At 44.6% G+C, this 19,552-nt stretch overlaps 1 protein-coding gene and 2 long non-coding RNA genes across 7 annotated transcripts in view; 1 reads left to right on the forward strand and 2 right to left on the reverse strand.

The window, feature by feature from the left end:
* Positions 1-6,000: 6,000 nt before the first annotated feature.
* Positions 6,001-15,450, reverse strand: LOC140620836 (uncharacterized). Of its 2 annotated transcripts, none has more exons than XR_012020562.1 (4): positions 15,191-15,450; positions 13,720-13,883; positions 8,132-8,227; positions 6,001-6,264 (listed from the first exon to the last, which is right to left on the reverse strand). It is a non-coding gene; the product is annotated as an uncharacterized lncRNA (long non-coding RNA). The 2 variants fall into 2 exon arrangements; XR_012020561.1 differs by lacking the exon at positions 15,191-15,450 and adding an exon at positions 11,745-11,827.
* A 140-nt stretch (positions 15,451-15,590) lies between these two features.
* On the reverse strand, positions 15,591-18,427 carry ADRB1 (adrenoceptor beta 1). The gene has a single exon (XM_072805230.1). The coding sequence runs from the start codon at positions 18,410-18,412 to the stop codon at positions 16,985-16,987; it is 1,428 nt and encodes a 475-aa protein (XP_072661331.1). The 5' UTR covers positions 18,413-18,427; the 3' UTR covers positions 15,591-16,984.
* Positions 18,428-19,037: 610 nt separating this feature from the next.
* LOC140620840 (uncharacterized) overlaps positions 19,038-19,552 on the forward strand; it is a 159,231-nt gene continuing 158,716 nt past the window's right edge. The window contains exon 1 of one of the 4 annotated variants that reach the window (XR_012020570.1): positions 19,038-19,551. This is a non-coding gene — a long non-coding RNA (uncharacterized lncRNA). The remainder of the gene's footprint in view (position 19,552) is intronic. The other 3 variants (XR_012020572.1, XR_012020571.1, XR_012020573.1) reach the window with 3 other exon arrangements.

Here is a 19,552-nt window from a genome sequence, read left to right on the forward strand (position 1 = left end):
CCTGCTTCTCCCTCTGCCTATGTCTCTGCCTCTCTCTGTGTGTCTCTCATGAATAAATAAATAAAATATTTTTTAAAACACTTTAAAATCATTGAATTTTCCTTCAAAGAGAGGTTGAACTTTCAGGTTTAACATTTCATGGTTAAATGTAAGGTAGTTACCAGTAATCAGTGCTAGAAAAAAGTCTTTGCTGCTACCTTGTTCAACCAGCAGTCTTTTTAGAAATTCAATATTGTGGTTAAGAGACAGAAAATTGCTCCCCCAAACTTACTGGAGGCAGAGGGCACTAGAAGCCATGCCAGTCCCAATCCCCAGTTCAAGGGCCTTTTTATCTCGTGCCTCCATTGGAAGTACCCAGAATAGGAATTTTTCATAATTCTCTCGTGTCATGGATTTAACCTGCCATGTGAATGTGGGTAATTCTACAGGTCAGACAAACTGCTCGTTTATATAAATAAATACTGAAACAAAAACGCTTGTACTTGACCCTTAGGCAATAAATCAGGTTGAAAATGAAGCCGTTAAAAATGTCAGCAGCTCTGCCCAGGAGAGGTAATAGAAGTCACCATAGGAAAGAGAGGACACAAGTAGTAAAAAAGAGAATTTAGGCTTGGCTAAGTTCAGATCATCAAATAAACTTTGGGCCACCTGAAAATCTGAAAATTCTATCTTTTAGCCTGAAAATCTGTTTGTGGGACTCTCGTACCAGTCTCTCCCTTGGGATTCCATGTTTTTCTTCTGAACAGGTCAGGCTCAGGATTCCACAGGAAAGACTCTCTCAACATCCTGAAAGCCCCTCCTAGGTCCTCCCAGAAGATAAGGGGTAAGTGAAAACAAAACAAAGGAATTGCGTCCTTTTTCATCCTTAGAAAGTAAATTGAATTAGAATCTGGGACTACGAATTTACTTACATCATTCAAAAAACTGGTTGATATGTATTGAAGACCAAGTCATTCTCATTTAACAGATGAGGAAGTGAGTTTGAAGAGGTAAATCACTGGCCTAGGGTCAAAGATCAAGTGACAGCAAACTTAGGACCCAGGTCTGTTGCCATGGTAACTGCTCTGCTCTGCTGCTGCTTCGTTCTGAGGGGTGAAAAGATTCGGGAGTTTTATTGTGGCTGGATTCATTTGTTCCAGAACAAGTGGAACCCAGTCCAATTGCAGCTGGTGGGAGGGATTCTGGAAGGCAGGATGGAAGACCTGGGTGGTTCGGGTTCTGGCCGACATTCCCCATCTAGAAGTGAGTTTTTAGTGGGAATGGTGGTGCGACTCTGGGAGAAAATAAAGGACTTAGTAGGTGCAGGCACTGGGTGGGCTTGTGCTTAATGGATGACCATAGTACCTCTGAGAGCTATGACCCACCCCCCCCAACACCAAACATAACAGAACTCTTTGAACCTGGAACTGAGACCAGCCATGTCAGTATGAGCTATTTGTTCCAGGAAACCTTCCCTTGGGAATGATAAGACTATAAACCAATAAATAACTGCACAGTTTGCTGCAGGAAATCCTGCAGATCAGTTTACCAGAGGCAAGAGGCAAACAAATGGCATTGCTTTTCAAATGGCAGTTTACTCGTCAAGACTTTCTTCAATCCCCTTGCTGTGCTATGCCCACCCACCACAGACGTGATACTACAACTCTGCCCATCTCACTCAGCTCCACCTTCAAAGAGTTGCTGTAAATCACCGTGACCAGTTCTGAATACCCTATAAATATCCATGTTGACATTCCCTTTGGAGACGCTGCTAAGACTTTGTTGAGATGGTGTTCTCCTTTATCGCAGTAAGTTCTAATAAATTTGGCTTTGCTGTATCAACAAATCATCTGGGGACTTTCAGGGGAGTACAGTATTGAGGACTTTCCACCCCCTTTTATTGATGTGGAAACTGAGGTTCAGAGACACTAAGTAACTGTACTTTAGTAACACAGCCAATACATCCACAGAACCAGATTCAAATCTGGTTGTCTGCTTTCCAAGACCAGGTTACCATGGAAGCCTCGACTTCCTCATCTGTGAAATGAGGGAATCACATTGGCTCATGAAGATTAAGATTCTTCTCTGCTTGCTTTCAACTTTGATAAAAATAAATTTAACTATTTTTAAAACCAGAATAAATTTTCTTCCCTTCTCTTTCCCTTTTGTTGGAATATTCCCCGCAATTTTTGTTTTACATGGTTTTGTCTATCTAAATACATTGCAAACCTAGTAGAAAAGGACCCTATTGAATTTTTTTTTTATTGTGGTAAAAAACATGTAACCTAAAATTCACCATTTTAACCATTCCCAGGTGTGCAATTCAGTGGCATTTAATACATTTAAAAAGGTGGTGTAGGGGTGCTTGCCTGGCTCAGTTGGTAGAGTGTGTGACTCTTGATCTCGCGGTTGTGGGTTTCAGCCCCATCCTGGATGTAGAGATTACTTTAAAGAAGTACAAAGCATGGATTCCTGGATGGCTCAGTCAGCCGAGTGCCTTACTCTGGGTTTTGGATCAGGTCATGACCTCGTAGTCATGAGATTGGCTGTGGCACTGTGGGGAGTCTGCTTGGGATTCTTTCTCTTCCTCTGCCCCTTCAACCCCCCTCAAACCCTCAAATAAATAAATAAATCTTTAAAAATAGTCCAAAACATTGCTGAGAGAAATTAAATACAATTTTTTAAAAAGGTTGTGCTACCATCACTGTTTTCCAGGTCCAGAACAATCTCATCACCCCAAAAGGAAACCCCAAATACATTAAACGTTCTCCATACCCCCCTCCCTCTTGGCCTCTGGCCACCACTCGCCTCTATTCCATCTTTGTGGATTTACCTATTCTGGATAGTTCATATAAAAAGAATCATGCAATATGTGGCTTTTGTGTCTGTTTTTTTCACTTAGCATAATGTTTTTAAGCTCCTATCACATTTCGTGTTTCGTAATGGTCATGGTATATTTTTGACACTGAGTAGCAGCAAAGGAACAAACCAGTTACATTAATCTCTATGATTGAGGGTTTTTGTCCTACTGGGGGAGGAGAAGTGGTCCCCAAGGGTAACAATGTGAAGGAAAACCTTCCATACCCCGTGGCCACTTGGCCTAAGGAGAACTCTCCATCATTCTCTGCAGGCTCAGGGCTAAGCCTGATAAGGAGAGTGTGTGTGGGAAGGGTGAGGAACCAGTCACCTGGCTTTGGGGTGCTTTTGTTGACCTACCTGTTCTTTTCCTGCATAATCTTTGTATGCTCATGAAGACAGTGTGTCAAGTGGTTGGATAGCGCCTAGCAACAGGGTGAGATTTCAGTTGGGATCCAGCTTGCCCTTAGGACAGTTCATATTTAATTTCACCAGCCTAAATGGAGAGAGGCTGCACAGGGAAGCTTTTCTGTCCACACCTGGCAAGGAACCATTGCTCTCTCAACTTCCCGTGCAAAAGGAAGTCAGTCTTTGCAATGTGATCACAGAGTTAGTTCATGCATTCCTTCTGCAGGTGTGCCAAGGTGCTGGTGTTCGTGAGCAAGTCTCTTTGAGACGCTTAGATTGAAAAGGATGCTTTTCATGAACCATAAGGAAGGGTATACTGCAGCCCTCCCAGAATCCTCTATCAGACTCCTAAAAACATCAAAAAGAAGAAATGGTGTGCCTGCTACTGACAAATCTAAATCATGATTTGATGCCAGGCACTAATATAAATCTTTTCTCCAGTGACAGTGCAACACTTAGAAAATTTACTTCATCATTTCCTTTCCCAGTTAACGTCAAATTGAAAATTGATGCTTGATACATTTACTAGCAGAAAATGTTATGTCTTTCCATAGAGGACCTCTTTTCTGTTTTTCTTTCCCCTGAGTTATGGATGATAGGGGATGTTAAAATACACAAAGGAAAACTAAAAATGCCATTATGCTTCCTTTTCTTAACCTTTAAGGTAAAGACAAGGGGTCACAATGAGTTTAAAAGATTTTATCTTATAAATATTGCATCGAGAATCATAAGTTGAGATAAATGTCACAGAAGCCACTGAAACATATGACCACAGTTAATTTATGAGGCAACCTAAAGAAGCTCAGGGTACTAAGATTGCTGTGAAACGATAAAACATTAGCTTTCTGGGATCCCTGGATGGCTCAGCCATTTAGCGCCTGCCTTCAGCCCAGGGCATGATCCTGGAGCCCCAGGATTGAGTCCCACATCAGGCTCCTTGCATGGAGCCTGCTTCTTCCTCTGCCTGTGCCTCTGCCTGTGTCTCTGCCTCTCTCTCTCTCTGTGTCTCTCATGAATAAATAAATAAAATCTAAAAAAATAAAAATAAAAAAACACATTAGCTTTCTTTTCTTTTTAAATTTATTTATTCATGATAGTCACATGGAGAGAGAGAGAGAGGCAGAGACACAGGCAGAGGGAGAAGCAGGCTCCAAGCACCGGGAGCCCGATGTGGGATTCGATCCCGGGTCTCCAGGATCGCGCCCTGGGCCAAAGGCAGGCGCCAAACCGCTGCGCCACCCAGGGATCCCTAGCTTTCTTTTCAAACATGGCAAGTATCTAAGGGAGGAATGCTTAACCAGAGGTCAAAAGACCCCTTGACAGTGACTGTGACACTTTTCACTTTTTACTATGTGCGTCTTTCTGGGTGAAGATCATAACATTTTTTTTTTCCTTTTTTCTTTTGTAATCTCAAAGGGGCTCATGGATAAGAAGGTTCTTTGTTCTAAGAGGTAGTCAGACTACAGTGATTCTTAAGGTCTATTCCAGTCCCGAGATTCCTTGGAATCAGCCATGTATTCATCAAGGATGCTTTCCTAGTACGCACATGTAGACATGTAGATAAGCAGACAAACAGAAGATTGGCTATGTGATGATATATTGTTATTGTTTTCAAGAAACTGCTCATCAATCACCTTCATGCCTTTGGCCATTCTTTTTTATTTTTTTAAGGAGGTTCCATGCCCAAGGTGAGGCTCAAACTCATGACCTTGAGAACAAGAGTTGCGTGCTCTACCAATTGAGCCAGCCAAGTGTCCCTGCCTTTCTTAATCTCTGCTAATAGAAAGCAGCCTTAGTTATTTAAAATCTTCCTGCAGGGGTCCAGACTCTTGACTTCAGCTCAGGTCATGATCTCAGGGTCCTGAGATGGAGCCCTGAGTTAGACTTCACACTCAGCGGGGACTCTACTTGAGATTCTCTACCTCTCTCTCTCTGCCCCTTTCTCCTCTCCCCACTCACACACTCTAACTCTCTCTCTCTCAAATAAATAAATAAAATCTTTAAAATCTCCCTGCAATTGCCACTGCCTCAATAACTGTGTTTATTCCCCCTCTTACAAGTATGTATTGAATAGTATTACTCATAACTTAATTGATTTAACATATTTAGTAGGTCTAAAGATGTTTCATTGCCTGCCCTGAAAAATAGATGCCATTCTACAAGGGAACATTTCATATTACAGGTCCACAGTTTCTCATTCTTGATTCCCTAATCCAGAAAGTTCTGAGGATAGAGCTTTTCCATAAATCATTTGAGAGTAAATGTGACCTGACTTGGACTCATTTGGCAGCAAACCTGACCTGAACTAGTGAGAGTCTATTTATAGTCATTATTTATCCACTTAGTATGAATAATCAAACATTTCACTGCAGAGACTTTAATGTTTGATTATAAAATTCTGATCTGGACTCTGCTTAGGGTATTATGTAATATATAGTGTATGCATGTATGCATCATACTTGCCTTCCTAAAACTCAAAAATTCTCAAGAGGTCCAAAGCACTTCTGACCTCACAGAGCCTCAAATAAGGGTTTGTGGATTTATACCAGATATTTTGTCTAATCTCACTCTATCATCTATCTATCTATCTATCTATCTATCTATCATCTATCTATCATCTGTCTATACCTAATCCATCTATCATCTATCTAATCTACCTATATCAGTAAATGAAATGGAAACAATGCTATTTCTGTTCTCAAGACTAATAGAATCAAATACCTGGGTTCCCATAATGTAGAAACAGAAAACAGGAGCTTTTCTAGTGGGGAATATGCTTTAATCTTAATGTCATTGGGGAGCCAGCAAAATATCCTCTCCACTCCCACCCTCATGAACTCAGAAATAATAAGTGAAAGCAGAGATATAGTCTTTGTAAAAAGCCAGATCAGTAAGACTTGACAGTGACCTGCTTAAGTATCTTCACTTTTACAAAGGAAGATGTATCTGTTGGAAGGTAGAGGCCTTGGTGATAGCAAAAGGTGAGAAAGAGTCAAATGTAGGCAGGTTTCCATCCAAGCCCTATCGAGGAGAGAAAGGAGAATAGGTCTTTAAGCCAGTAGATTTCCAATATTCCAGCCCACTATAGAAATGGATGCATTGATAAATTTTAGCCTAATGCCCTTAACATTAAATTTTACAACCAGCTTCCCTTGTTCTGACCCCATACTTCCTAAGTAGTCTTTTGATTATAATTATCTTCCCTGGGCATAGAGAGAGAACATCTGATCATGCTCAGGGAGGTGTCATAGGCTTTGTGACAGTTGCATTGGAAATTATTAAACTGGCTTTCTGATTTTATGTATCAATCTCAGGAGCTGACCTAGAGAAATGCATTTTTGTCAAATAAGTTTCTGAGTATTTAGGGCTGAGGGTCTGTAAATGGGGGTCACCTCATGGTAGGCTCTGCATTGCTGCCCACATTCCTAGTCTAAAGCCTCAGCACCAAGTCTCTCACAAACAATAATCCTGCTATGGTAATACAAATATAATGCTATTTAAATGAACTCTGCAATATTCAGTACATACATACATACATAAACAAAGAACACCAGCTAAAGTCCCAATGCTTTGTCAAAAGGCAAGAATCCATATAATTTCCCTTGAAATAGCTAAGGATTCAACATGAACTCTATTTCTTGTGTTAAGATGGTAAGACAATGATTGTGAATCTGTTTCAAGTGGAAATGCCCTGAATGGGAGATGCAAACTTTGAGAGAACTATGATGTTTGTTTGCTCCAAATACATTTTTTAGGGATATAATGTCATATCTTACAGGATTGAAATGCAGACAGAAAATTTAAAACAAATCTGTGTGTTGACAAAGTAGGATCCGATTGATTCTCTTAGCTATGTTGATTGTTAGGATCCAGGGAGACCACTAGAGTAGGGAAAGGGACTTTTTTCTCTTGAAGTCCAGCAAGAAAAATGGCTATAGATCTCTCAGTTAGAAAGGAGAAAATCCCATTTAGGAAAGAATACACTACGTGACAAGTAAATCAACTATTTTGCCCCCTGACAACTGAACCTAGAGCCTAGAACATGTCGTTCTGAGTTAATAGTTTTAGTGAAATGCCTATTTTTAAAGAATGATAATATACAGTATACCACCCTCATACTCATTGAATATATGTTGCCAAGGTACATAATTCCAGCAATCTATGTGCATTTCTAGAAATAAATTCATTTCTTAGAAGTGTTTGGGAAATAACCCCATTGTTTCCTGTGACACTAGCAGAGCTTGTTTCCTATGCATGTCAGTTTGAGGTTTGGCACCTTTTTTTTTTTTTTTTTTAAATGATGGTGATATTTTTTTTAAATTTTATTTATTTATTTATGATAGTCACACAGTGAGAGAGAGAGGGGCAGAGACACAGGCAGAGAGAGAAGCAGGCTCCACGCACCGGGAGCCCGATGTGGGATTCGATCCCGGGTCTCCAGGATCGCGCCCTGGGCCAAAGGCAGGCGCCAAACCGCTGCGCCACCCAGGGATCCCTGGCACCTTTCTTATAAAAAGTATTCTTTATGTCTGTAGGAAAAATCTGAATTTACAAAAGAAATAGAGGGTCACATCAGATTTTCTTGTGGTGCACAGGTCTAGGTAGGCCTGTTATCACTATGTGCCTGGATTGCTACAGAAGCCAGAGAACTTGGCTCTTTGGTTCTAGTTAGATTGTCAATGAATGTTCTGAGTGCATAACCTGTGCCAGGCAACATGCTGAGCATTGGAGAGTTCAAGATAAGAAGACAAGGCCTTTATCCTACAATAGTCTCTAGACAAAAGTTTGGTGCATGGATAGGAGATAGACTTAGGAGTCGGGTGCCTAGACTTGATTAAAACTCCTCACCTGTTGCCTTGAACCAATTACCTGAACTCTGATGCCTTACCTCTGCTGAGGGCATGATCTTTCGGCATTTTCTGGGCCCTCAGTCCTGTGCACATAGAAACTTGATTGGCAAAAAAGCAGTTCTCTGGGTCAGCCCCTGAGGTTGAGATACAAAAACCAGAAAGCAAATTTAATAATGAACTCGTATCTATTATAGGAGATTAAGCAAATCTTAGTTTTTTGATTTGGAAAATGTCATCATTGATGATTATGAGGGTTAAGACATTACATCCACCTATCATCCCTTTTTAAAAAAGAAAAAAGATTTTATTTATTTATTCATGAGAGACAGCAGAGACATAGGCAGAGGGAGAAACAGGCTCCCTGAAGGGGGCCTGATGTGGGACTCGATCCCAGGACCCCGGGATCATGACCTGAGCCAAAGGCAGACATTCAATCACTGAGCCGCCGAGGTGCCCCCACCATCATGCCTCTGATGCCAGGTTACCTAAGACACTGTTTTTCTCATGACACTCTTGCTCATAAATCTCCATGCTTTCAGGAAGGTTAGAGTTCATCACTTTTGCATTAGCTTTCTGATCCATTACCAAATGACTTTTCCAACTTCATCTTCTAATTACTCCAACCACAGAAACTGCCTACAGTTGGCATTTGTTTGAAAATTCATCTCGACACACATACCTCTGTGGTATGTGCTCCTGCAGTTCTTTCCCTCTTGTAACTTCTCATGGAATGACTTTTCACATCATTTTATCCTCTTATCCAAGACCCTCATCAGATATGCCACCCCTCCACCCATTCCCTTCTCTGAACTCGGTAGCTGAAATATCAATTTGGCACCTACTGGCCATATTTGGCACCCACTGGCTATTGAACACTTGAAATGTGGAGAGTCCCAGTGAAGATGGGCTATAGATGCAGCCTACACATCCGATTTTTAAAAATGTATCTGATTAAATTGTTTTATATCAATTACATGTCGAAATGATAATGCTAAATTCGCCTGTTTATTTTTACTTTTTAAAAAAATGTAAAGGTGCCTGGGTGGCTCAGTCAGTTAAACCACTGACTCTCGGTTTTGACTTGGATTGTGATCTTGGGGTCATGAGATCAAGCCCTGAATCTGACTCTGTGTTCAGTGTGGAGTCTGCTTGTTTTCCTGCCTCTGTTCCTCCCCAGCTTGTGTACTCACTCTCTCTCTCAAATAAATAAATGAATAAGTAAGTAAGTAGATAAATAAATAAATAAATAAATAAATAAATAAATAAATAAAATCTTTTTAAAAAATTTTAAAATGTGGCGCTAGAGGAAGTAAAATTAAATATAGAGCTTGCATTATATTTCTATTGGCTAGTGCTGGTCTAGAGCCCTTGCTTTTGCCTGAGTTTCTGGCACTCAACCATGCCTGCCTCATTCTTTGTCTCTTTTCCCATGTGGAGGTCTAATCTCTCCAGCCAGAGTGCCTTGGGGACAAGCTCAGAGTCTTAGACTGGTTGTATCCCATATAGCAAGCTCACTCAGTGCATAGTACCCTCAATCTTTTAAGAACGGTTGAACATATGAGTCACATCTCACATCCCAAAGACTCATCACAGAAATCCTCTAAATAGCTCAGGTGTCTCCTGAGCACAACTAATGTGAGAAAATTAATTTATCCGTATAGGCATAGTCATACTCAAAAGCTTTGAAGAGAGTTGTAAACGTTTGCCTTTTGAGGAGGGAGTTTTCTTGGTTGCCCCTTTGGAGAAACATTTATATTGCCTGTTTTGTTCTGTGTTCACAAGGATGTTTCATGCAGGGACTATAAGGACGTATTAATTTTCATATTACACTTTGTCGCTTTGTATGATATTTTTTCCAGATCTTCAGAATTTTGTGGCTCTGGTGACATTGAAAAAAATTAATGGCACGATTCTAGGAAGGATGATATGTTGATGCCACCAGACCAGGTGCCACACATAACAATGTACTGTGCTGCATTTCATTCTAGCTTCCAGCCAGGAGGAATGCCTGTAGCTGGGATGAGTCCCACTTAAAAAACAGGAAGAATGACAAGCAGCCTGGGTGGCTCAGCAGTTTAAGTGCCTGCCTTTGGCCCAGGGTATGATCCTGGAGACCCGGGATCACGTCAGGCTTCCTGTATGGAGCCTGTTTCTCCCTCTGCCTGTGTCTTTGCCTCTTTCTCTGTCTCTCATGAATAAATGAATTTTTAAAATCTTAAAAAAAAAAAAACACAAAAAACCCAGGAAGAATGAAAGAATTTGAAGTGGTTTGTATGAATACATGGAAATAGTGCATAGAAAGCTGGCGGGGGGCGGGGGGGGGTGTCATTATTTTTCATGAATATCATCAGAAGGATTTTTATACAGAAAATGGTGGATCGATCAGTCATCCTTTGTGAGATGGTATGGGGATCAGTCACAAGTCAAAACAGCAAGAGGGATTTGTGTTAACTACAAAGGAAACATTTGCTGATAGGACAGGCTATAAAATGGTTGGGTAAGTCTTTAAGTCTTAAGCTGAATTCCATCAATTTCAGTGGTCTGTGCTGATGGTTGTATAGACTTGCTTGAGTAAAACAGTATTGTTTACTAGACATATCAAGGTCCTTCCCCACCAAAGAGACTGGAGTTTTTCTTAGTGACTCAGTTTTACTTAAGTATACCTATTTTAAGAGAAAAAAATTATTTCAGGGTGGATAACAGAATCATTTAAGCACAAGGAATTCTTTAAGAGGAGCTTCTTACTAAAATGTAATACCTCTAATGGCTTTAGAAAACTCCCTGGAGTGGCAGAAAATGTCATTGGAACATCTATTCGTGTTTACTTTTTAAAAGCATTTTTAACAAGGACATTAAGATGGTAGGTGAATTCCTCCAGTTAACGTTAACAGTAAAGTTCCCGTAGGTTTGTCACTGTTAGGTTGGGAAGGAAGAAATCCAATACCCTCCAAGCCACAAAAGAGGTAAACAAAAAGACCAACTCCCATTGCTCTCAGCATTTTTCATCTCTGAATTGCTATGTCCAGAAAAAGAGAACAATCCAGGGAGTCGCTTTTAGCATTTACAACTCAATGCAAAATTGTAGAGGTGAGCAACTTTCCAAATTGACTTACATTTTTTCTCAAAGTGGCTGTGGGTGAAAAATCATTAAACAACCATTTTTTGCTTAGCACACGGCAAACAGGTTTTTTAAGCCGATGTTTAGGGAGGTTATTTTATTTAGCTGAGGTTTCTGCAGAACTTTAAATGTGATAAAAAGCGAAGGACTGTTTGTTTGGATTCATGGGGTATTATACATATATATTTTGCTCTTTTTTGCCTTTCCTTTCACTTAAAAAGAAAAAAAAAAAACACCAACAACCAGGGATTTTGTGGGTGGAGTTGCAAGGAAAGGGAAAAGAAAGGAGGAAGTACTTGAAATGATAGACTTTGCAAAGCAATAAACTCCTATCTCAAAGGGTTTCACAAACAAAGCCTCCTGATCAGGCTTTGTGGGAAGTGAACCTGAGTGGTAGGGAAACCAACCCACTTTCCCAAGGTCACTGGCCCCAGTGGCCAGCCAGAGCAGCCAAAGTCTTTGGACCATCTATTTGAACAAGTGTTTTTTTTTTTTTTCTCTCTCTCCAAGAACAGAAATTTACCCAAGCTCACCTAATAATGACTTGAAAACGGATTTACACATAGTTGAAGGTGGACTAGCTGATGTTATCCTTTGCAATCAGGATACTGAAAGACTGACAAGGTCATTTGGTTAAAAAGTGAAAAGTCAAGAAAAACAGAAAAATAAAGCCTAAGAAAACCCCACACCCTACACTCAACGTGAAGACCTTTTATAGGAAATGTACAAACAATCCTTAAAACATTTTTTTTTCATTTGTAATTATGAGCAATACTGAAATTCTCAGGAAGAAATCTAAACTGAACACATTTAAAATGCATCATCATAGGTTAAGTTTTGTGGCATAAATAGGAAGAAAACAGCTTGATCTTGCTAATACTAATTAACAGCTATGAGCAAGGGAATGTGGAGAGAGTAGAAAGGAATTATAATGAAAGCATTGAGACATGTTGAAAATCAGAGCCTTAGGAAACTGTTCATGAGAAATTAGTGCTGCTATGAAGATAATTTATCTAGAATTAGATGTTCTAGATATTTCAGTTCATTCAAGAAGAACTGAGGAAGTGCTCAAGAGAAGCGCTAAGGGAGTGTGGTGGCTCCCAGACAAGCAGGTACAGAAGGTAGACATGTGTTCAGAGTGATCTTTGCACAACATGCAAGTGAAGGCAAAGGTTTAAAGGGTGTAGACGGTTACTTCCAGTGCTTTCTTGGGTCCTGCTGACAATAATGCAAAGATTATGCTCTCATGATGACGTTATAGCATAAACTTTTCCTTGGGGCTGCTCTGCTCTTCAGAGCAGTTAGATTTGGAAGCCTATTAACTGCTCCGTCAAATGACCAAATCTTATTGATTCAGAAACTATCTCCCTCTTTCCACAAAAGGGTAAAAAGACTCTGCTGAAGGGAAATTAATCCACAAAGCACCTACTAATAGTATTACCACCTCTTTGATTACATTCTCAGGGCTATTTCATTTACTCTTTAAATGAAAGCAAGGTAAAAGTGGGAATTTCGGGAGAGGTGTATGTCTCAGAGAGTAGTCCAGTGGAGTTTGCTTAAAAAATCATTGCAATGTAGCAATGCCATTTAGGACATACTGAATTCCAAATTCTGAGATTCAGGAGCAAGATTCTTGATGGAAATTTAAATAACGTGGAGGGTTATGTGTGAAGGAGAAGAGAGAGAGAAATTAATTTAATTCCATTTGCTGATGTGACTGTAGCACAACTATTTTTAGGTATAATCCAAACAGTGCATATCTTCTCCATTTTGATTAGTAGCAAATTGGCAGGGATTCAAAAGAATTAGTATTTCTCAGCACAATATGCCAGAAATGTACAAAATAAAACTAAATTATCCGTGCCAATGGGTTTAATTTGAATTACTGCGAAGGTTCTTTATTTGTGTTTTTTCCTTCAAAAGAACTAATGAGTCCAGCTTTGTTAAAAAAATTTTTTCTTTTAAAGCTCTACACATATGGCAGCAAAACTTAATTTCCCTTTAGACCCTTGCTTAGAAGCTCTTGCTAAAAACTTGAAATGATAATATCATCCTGATACTTTGGGTGCAGAATTTCCGCCTGACAATTTTACATATTGCCAGAGGAAGTTAGCATGTTCAGAATACGAAATTAAAATAAGCTAGGAGAATGTGCCTCACAAGGAAAGGTTTCACAATAGCCACTTAGAAGTTATTAGTAATTCCCAAAAAGCACTTACTAATAATTCCAGTTCCAAAAAAAGCACCGACCGAAAAAAATAAACTCCATTTGCGAAGTTTTACATAGGCAAGTTTGCCAAAGGATTCACCTATATGCTATACCAATCCCACATTTCTGCACTGAAGAGGGAATTTGTAGATGCTGGAATATCTTGTTACACGCTAGAGAACTTTGCACAATCTGAACATAATTTCCAGTGTAGTGAATCAATGACGTTGGATCACATTGAAGGTCACTGTTTTAATTTTAAGGTTTAAGCCTTTGGAATTTGTTGCACACAAACTCACGGCATGAGGTTGATTTTCTGGATATTCATTGCTGTCCTCTATCCCTTGTGGTGTGTCTTATTTCACCAGATTAAACAGGATCGACAGTTCTCTCGTTGCCATGAGCTGTTGGGAATGACAGCCCCCTGTTTCCTGCATGTCTGTCATAAATCAGTGATTGTCTTCTTCAAAAAAAAAACAAAAAGGAGTTATCATGGGTAGCTGGAAATCACTGACTCGGTCTGTTTCAGAATCCTCATAATCCTCAGGGTACTCAAGGGATCCTAGAAAAATCTTTCTCTATTTCCTACAAATACATACCAACTGGACCCAAGATTAGAGTCGTTTCTTGTAATTCATTCAAGAGCTTAGGCCAAGTAGTTAAACTATACATATTTGTTTATTAAAGTTTAAAGGAGTGTCATGATTTTAAGACCTGAGTTTTGATGGGCCTGGAAATTGGGGCTGGGAAACTGTCTTTTTATTTAGGCACAAAGACTTATCTAAACAAAATAACAATGAGGAAGTCAGGAGAGGGAAACATTACCCTGGCGTTTGAGTGTTTGTCAGATGAAACTGTAGGCGTCGTCTATCAATTTTCTAGTATAAATTAAAATAAAGAAGAACAAAACCCCTAACAAAATGCATCTTACATACTCATGGTGGGGTAAAGGAGGACAAAGTAGGCTCTATCTATTTCTTGGGGAAGGAGTGAGATTTCAACCTGAGATAGATTTTATATTCTCCAAACCAAGTTTCTTTCAGTATTTTTCTTTAAATAAGTTTTGCCATTTTGCCCCTCCCGTCCCTTCCTTCCTTCCTTCCTCCTTTTTTTTTTTTTTTTTCCTGGAGAAAGGGGTTAAACTTCATAGCATCTTTTGTTCATACAACCTTCTGTTGGTCTCCAACACATCTACATCATTAACCTTTCTCAGAAGACTGTCTCCTGGTCTTTAGAATACTCCATCGCAAAAAAAAAAAAAAAAAAGATAATCAATCTTCACTTTCCTTAGCAGGGAATAGTTTCTTCATGCTAAAGCCCAGAAGGAGTCAAAACCTTATAATCCTCCATTTGGTTTATTTACTATACGATCATGAAATATAAAGCTTGTTTAAAAATAAAAAGATAAATACTTAAACTTATTTTGGAGAAGTGTAGAATACCAGGATGCTATTTCACTATACTTTCTTTAGAAACCAATTTTATGGAAAATATCCTATCCATTTGGGCGTCACACTTTTGCTAGGGAGTTAAAATTTTTCACATTTGCTTTTACCTGTGTCCACCACCAAGTTCTGGGAAAATGGTCTATTTAATTACATAAGAGAAAAAAAAAAAGTTTACTTAAAAGCTGTTTTTATAAATTTTTGCTTAAGCATAAAAGCACTTTTCACTCTAAACGGCCACTGGAGAAATCTGCACAGACTGATCATCATCTGTAAGCTGTGATTTTCTACTGGAAAAGAAAAACAAGCTGTGGAAGCCACTTACCTCGCTCTGGCAGGCAACTCATTATTCAAGGAGGTAGTTTTTTTCCCCCTTGCGTTTCTGTGCAAAGTTGCAGTTGATTTACCTGGCTCTATCACTTTTTTTTTTTTTTTTTTAAAGATACACAATCCCAAATGTCACTTCTTAAGTCAAGTGCAGCAGATGGGATCTTGAAAACAACTATAAGTAGTCTAGGATACCTTGAATCCGACTGTGAAAATTTAGGGCAAGTCTGCAGCTCTCAGTAGGTGCATGCCTTATTTGGTCTAGAGGCATTTTGCTATGTTACTGAGTCATGAAAAGCTATTAAAAGAGCTCTATGGGAAACCCAGCCTATATTTTGAACAAAACAAACTGTCTTTTCCATCATCACTGACCCCTTACAGACACACGGCACATAATCTTGATTGTGCTTCATTGGTATTTATTGCACATGGACCAATCCCTCACACAGTAGTTAGTTGCACCAGAGTATAAATACTTGGTAGAACAGACAGAGGAAATACCATTTACACACGAGTGCTAAATTTTACCAGCAGATTCACGTGGGCACTTGGACATAAAAAAATAATAATAAAAATCCTTAAGGTAATTATATTTATAATATGGATACAGTTACAGTACCATGATAAAAGAGTATAAAAATGTATTTTTCCCAATAAATCATTAGCTCAATAACATAACAGACAACAGAAGTAGAGTCTGAATTTTATTTTAGTTTTGTAAGATCTGCCCCCTGCCCCGTTAAAAAATATTTCATTTCTTTTTGTGCAAGTAGTATCTCGTGTGGACTTTACAATTCCTAACACTGTGCAAAAATGGTATTTGGAACAACTCCTTGTTTTGTGTTTTGTTTTTTTTTTTAACGCATGTGTGCAGTAATCTGAACTGTTTCCTTTTGGGGTTTGTTTGTGGGTTTTTTTTTTTTTTTTTTCCTGTCCTGTCTTCAATGGACAGAGTCACATGTCTCAGAGGCTCAGCGCCTGGTCCTCCCAACTGGTATTGATACATAAATAAGCTGTTTAATATAAACAAGTCTTTCTATCTTGCTGTGCAATGTGCACAGTGTGAGGTAGAAACCCCTCAGCCTGACCACCGAGGCGCGCGGGGACAGCAGGTGTGCCCTACAAAAAAGAAAGCAAGGTGAGAGGCTTGTTCCAAGAATAGCTTAAAATTTCTTGAAACGTGACTTTTTTTTTTTTTTTTTTTTTTTTGCATATCCATCCTTTCTTCCCCCTTTGCTTTAAGGACAGGAAAAAATCATTACTCAGAGGAGTTAAAAATGAAATTTCTCTGGAAAGCAAAGGAACTCTGTCCTAGCCGCTGTCATTCCCTCCTGTGCCTCGGACTGCTGGCTCCTGTGCCCCAGCACGGGACGGGAAGCCAAGCCGATAGACCTTGATGCTTCTCCCTTCCGCTGCTACTACCCGGTCCTGGAAGCAAGTGTCACAAACCACCTGGAGGTGGCGGGGGGGTGGAGCGGGGGTGGGGAATAAAGACAACTCCAGAAACCGAAGATGGATGCATCACACGCACACACCAAAGAAAAGGCCGAAGCACACACACGGGGGGCGGGGAGGAAGAGAAGGAAGGAAAGAAAGAAAGTAAAAAAGGAACCCAAGACAGATGTGCAAGCCCCTCTCCCGCGCCTCCCCAAACTCTCCTGCGTGCGCAACGGTCGGGTCCGTGGCTTTTGCGCGTCTGCCTCGGATGAATGCGACGGGGGTGCGCGGGCCCGGGGTTCACCTGCTCTGGGTCTGGAGTAAACACCGATGCGCCCCCCGGGAGGCCGCGCGCCTACACCCGGGACTCCGAGGCGCCCGCGGGGCGGCCCGCGCCGTCCAGGCTGGAGTCGCTGTCGGCCGCCGCCCCGCCGTTGCAGCCGGCCCAGGGCTCCAGCAGGCGCGCGGGCGGCGCGGCCCCGGCCCCGGCGTCGTCCTCGTCGTCGTCGTCGTCGTCGTCGTCCGAGGCGGCCCCGGGGGACGGCGGCGGCCGCGCCCGCGGAGGGTCCCCGGCGGCCCCGTGGCTCCCGCGGGCGGCGCGGCGCGCGCAGCACAGCAGGCGCTGGAAGGCCCTGCGGAAGTCGGGGCTGCGGCAGTAGATGATGGGGTTGAAGGCCGAGTTGGCGTAGCCCAGCCAGTTGAAGAAGACGAAGAGGCGGTCGGGCACCAGGTCGCGGTGGAAGGCCTTGACCACGTTGGCCAGGAAGAAGGGCAGCCAGCACAGCGTGAACACGCCCATGATGATGCCCAGCGTCTTGAGCGCCTTCTGCTCGCGCAGCGCCACGAGGCGCGAGGGCCGCCGCCTGCCGACGCGCCCGTTGGCCAGCGGGGCGGCCGCGGCGGGGCGCGGGGAGCCGGGCGCGGGCGGGGGCGCGGGCGCGGGCGCGGGCGCGGGCGGGGGCGCGGGGGGCCGCGCGGGGCCGCCCAGGAAGCGGCGCTCGCAGCTGTCGATCTTCTTCACCTGCTTCTGCGCCTCGCGGAACACCCGCAGGTACACGAAGGCCATGATGCACAGGGGCACGTAGAAGGAGACGACGGACGAGGCGATGGCGTAGGCCCGGTTGGTGACGAAGTCGCAGCACTTGGGGTCGTTGTAGCAGCGGCGCGCCTCGTCGCCCCCGGCCCGCCACCAGTGCATGAGGATGGGCAGGAAGGACACGAGCGCCGAGATGGCCCACACGGTGCACACGAGGGCCCGCGCGCGCGCGCGCGTCAGCAGGCTCTGGTAGCGGAAGGGCGCGGTGATGGCCAGGTAGCGGTCCAGCGCGATGACACACAGGGTCTCGATGCTGGCCGTCACGCACAGCACGTCCACCGAGGTCCAGAGCTCGCACAGGAAGGAGCCGTACTCCCAGCGGCCCCGCATGACGATCGTGGCCCCGAAGGGCACCACCAGCAGCCCCATGACCAGGTCGGCGCTGGCCAGGGACATGATGAACAGGTTGGTGAGCGTCTGCAGCCGCGGCGTCTTGGCGATGGCCGCGATCACCAGCACGTTGCCCGCCACGATGAGCAGCACGATGAGCGCCATCAGCAGCCCGATGCCCGCCGTCCACTGCTGCGACAGCGGCGCGGGGCCCTCGCTGGTCGGGGCCAGCGGCGAGGCGGACGGCGACGCGGGCACCAGCAGCCTCGCCGCCGTGGCCGCGCCGTCGGGGAGCGGCGCGGCCGACGACAGGTTGCAGGGCTCCGAGGCGCCCAGGGCCAGCGCCCCCGCGCCCATGCCGAGCTGCGGAGGCCGGGGGCGGGGGGTGTGGCGGGCTGGGGCCGTGGCCGGGGACCACGCCGGGGGACGTGGGGCGCGGAGGTCGCGGCCGGGTCAGGGCAGCCGCCGCGCGGGGCCGGAGGCATGGGCGCCGGGCGCCTTCCCCGCGGGAGCCGTGCGCTGCCGCCGCCGCCGCCGCCGCTGCTGCTGCCGCCGGAGTTGCCGCCGCTGGAGCCGCTGCCGGAGCCGCTGCTGGAGCCGCTGCTGGAGCCGCTGCCGCTGCTGCAACAGCCGCCGGGACCTCAGCATGTTTCTGAGCGCGCCGAGCCCGCGGCCCCGGCACCCGGCACCCACCCCACCCCGCTCCCACTCCCCCGAGCCAGCCCCCGGGACCTCGCGTCAGGCTCCTGCAGCCAATCCGGGCAAAGGCACGCCCCTCTCTGGTTCACCCCCCCCACCCCCCGCATCCGAACTCCCCGCACCCCCCCACCCCCCCACCCACCTCCTCCCACCCGCCGTTCGGCCGCTCGGGGGTGTCCGGGGCAGAGCGCCGCCCCCGCACCCGCCGCGGTCCGCGAGCTCGCCCCTTGCAGCGCCCGCGGGGGGCCAGGGCCCTGCGCCCCCCTTCCCGGCCCGCGTTCCCGCCGCCCCCGCAGCTCCCACTCTCCCCCTGCCCCTCCCCCCTCTGGCATCCTCTCTACCTCGGGGGCCCCGGCTCCCTGCGGAGCAGAGCGCGCGCTCCCCTCAGCGGGGAGGGGACCCCGCCGTTCTCCCGGCGCCCGAGCGCCCGAGCGCCCCGCGCCGTCCGTCCGCCGGGGTTGGAGGAGTGGGGCTGCGAGGCCGTGTCTCGGATCCGCAGCCTGGCAGAGTGTGCGTAAAACCCTTCCCCCGTCCGGAGGGGGCCCAGCCAGCCCGCGTCCCGCCAGCTCGGGGGGGATCGGGGGCGGGTGTTGGTGGTTAGAGGAAACTTTCCAGCAGAGCGCCTTGCCGGAGCGAACCGCGCATCTGCCGAGATCGCTCCCTGGGCGCCCCTGCAAGCAGCTTCTGTTCCAGAGCGGTAGGAGCAGAAGGGAAGCGAAGGTTTGTGCGTCTGACCGCTAACGCTGAGGACCGGTGGGAAAATCACACACCCCTCGGCCCCCCCAGCTAATGAATGTG

This window comes from Canis lupus, chromosome 29 (assembly GCF_048164855.1).
Source record: "Canis lupus baileyi chromosome 29, mCanLup2.hap1, whole genome shotgun sequence".
Classification (NCBI taxonomy): domain Eukaryota; kingdom Metazoa; phylum Chordata; class Mammalia; order Carnivora; family Canidae; genus Canis; species Canis lupus.

Excerpts from the sequence above, each read along its gene's own strand:
- ADRB1 (XM_072805230.1), bottom strand. The coding sequence starts at position 18,412 with ATGGGCGCGGGGGCGCTGGCCCTGGGCGCCTCGGAGCCCTGCAACCTG.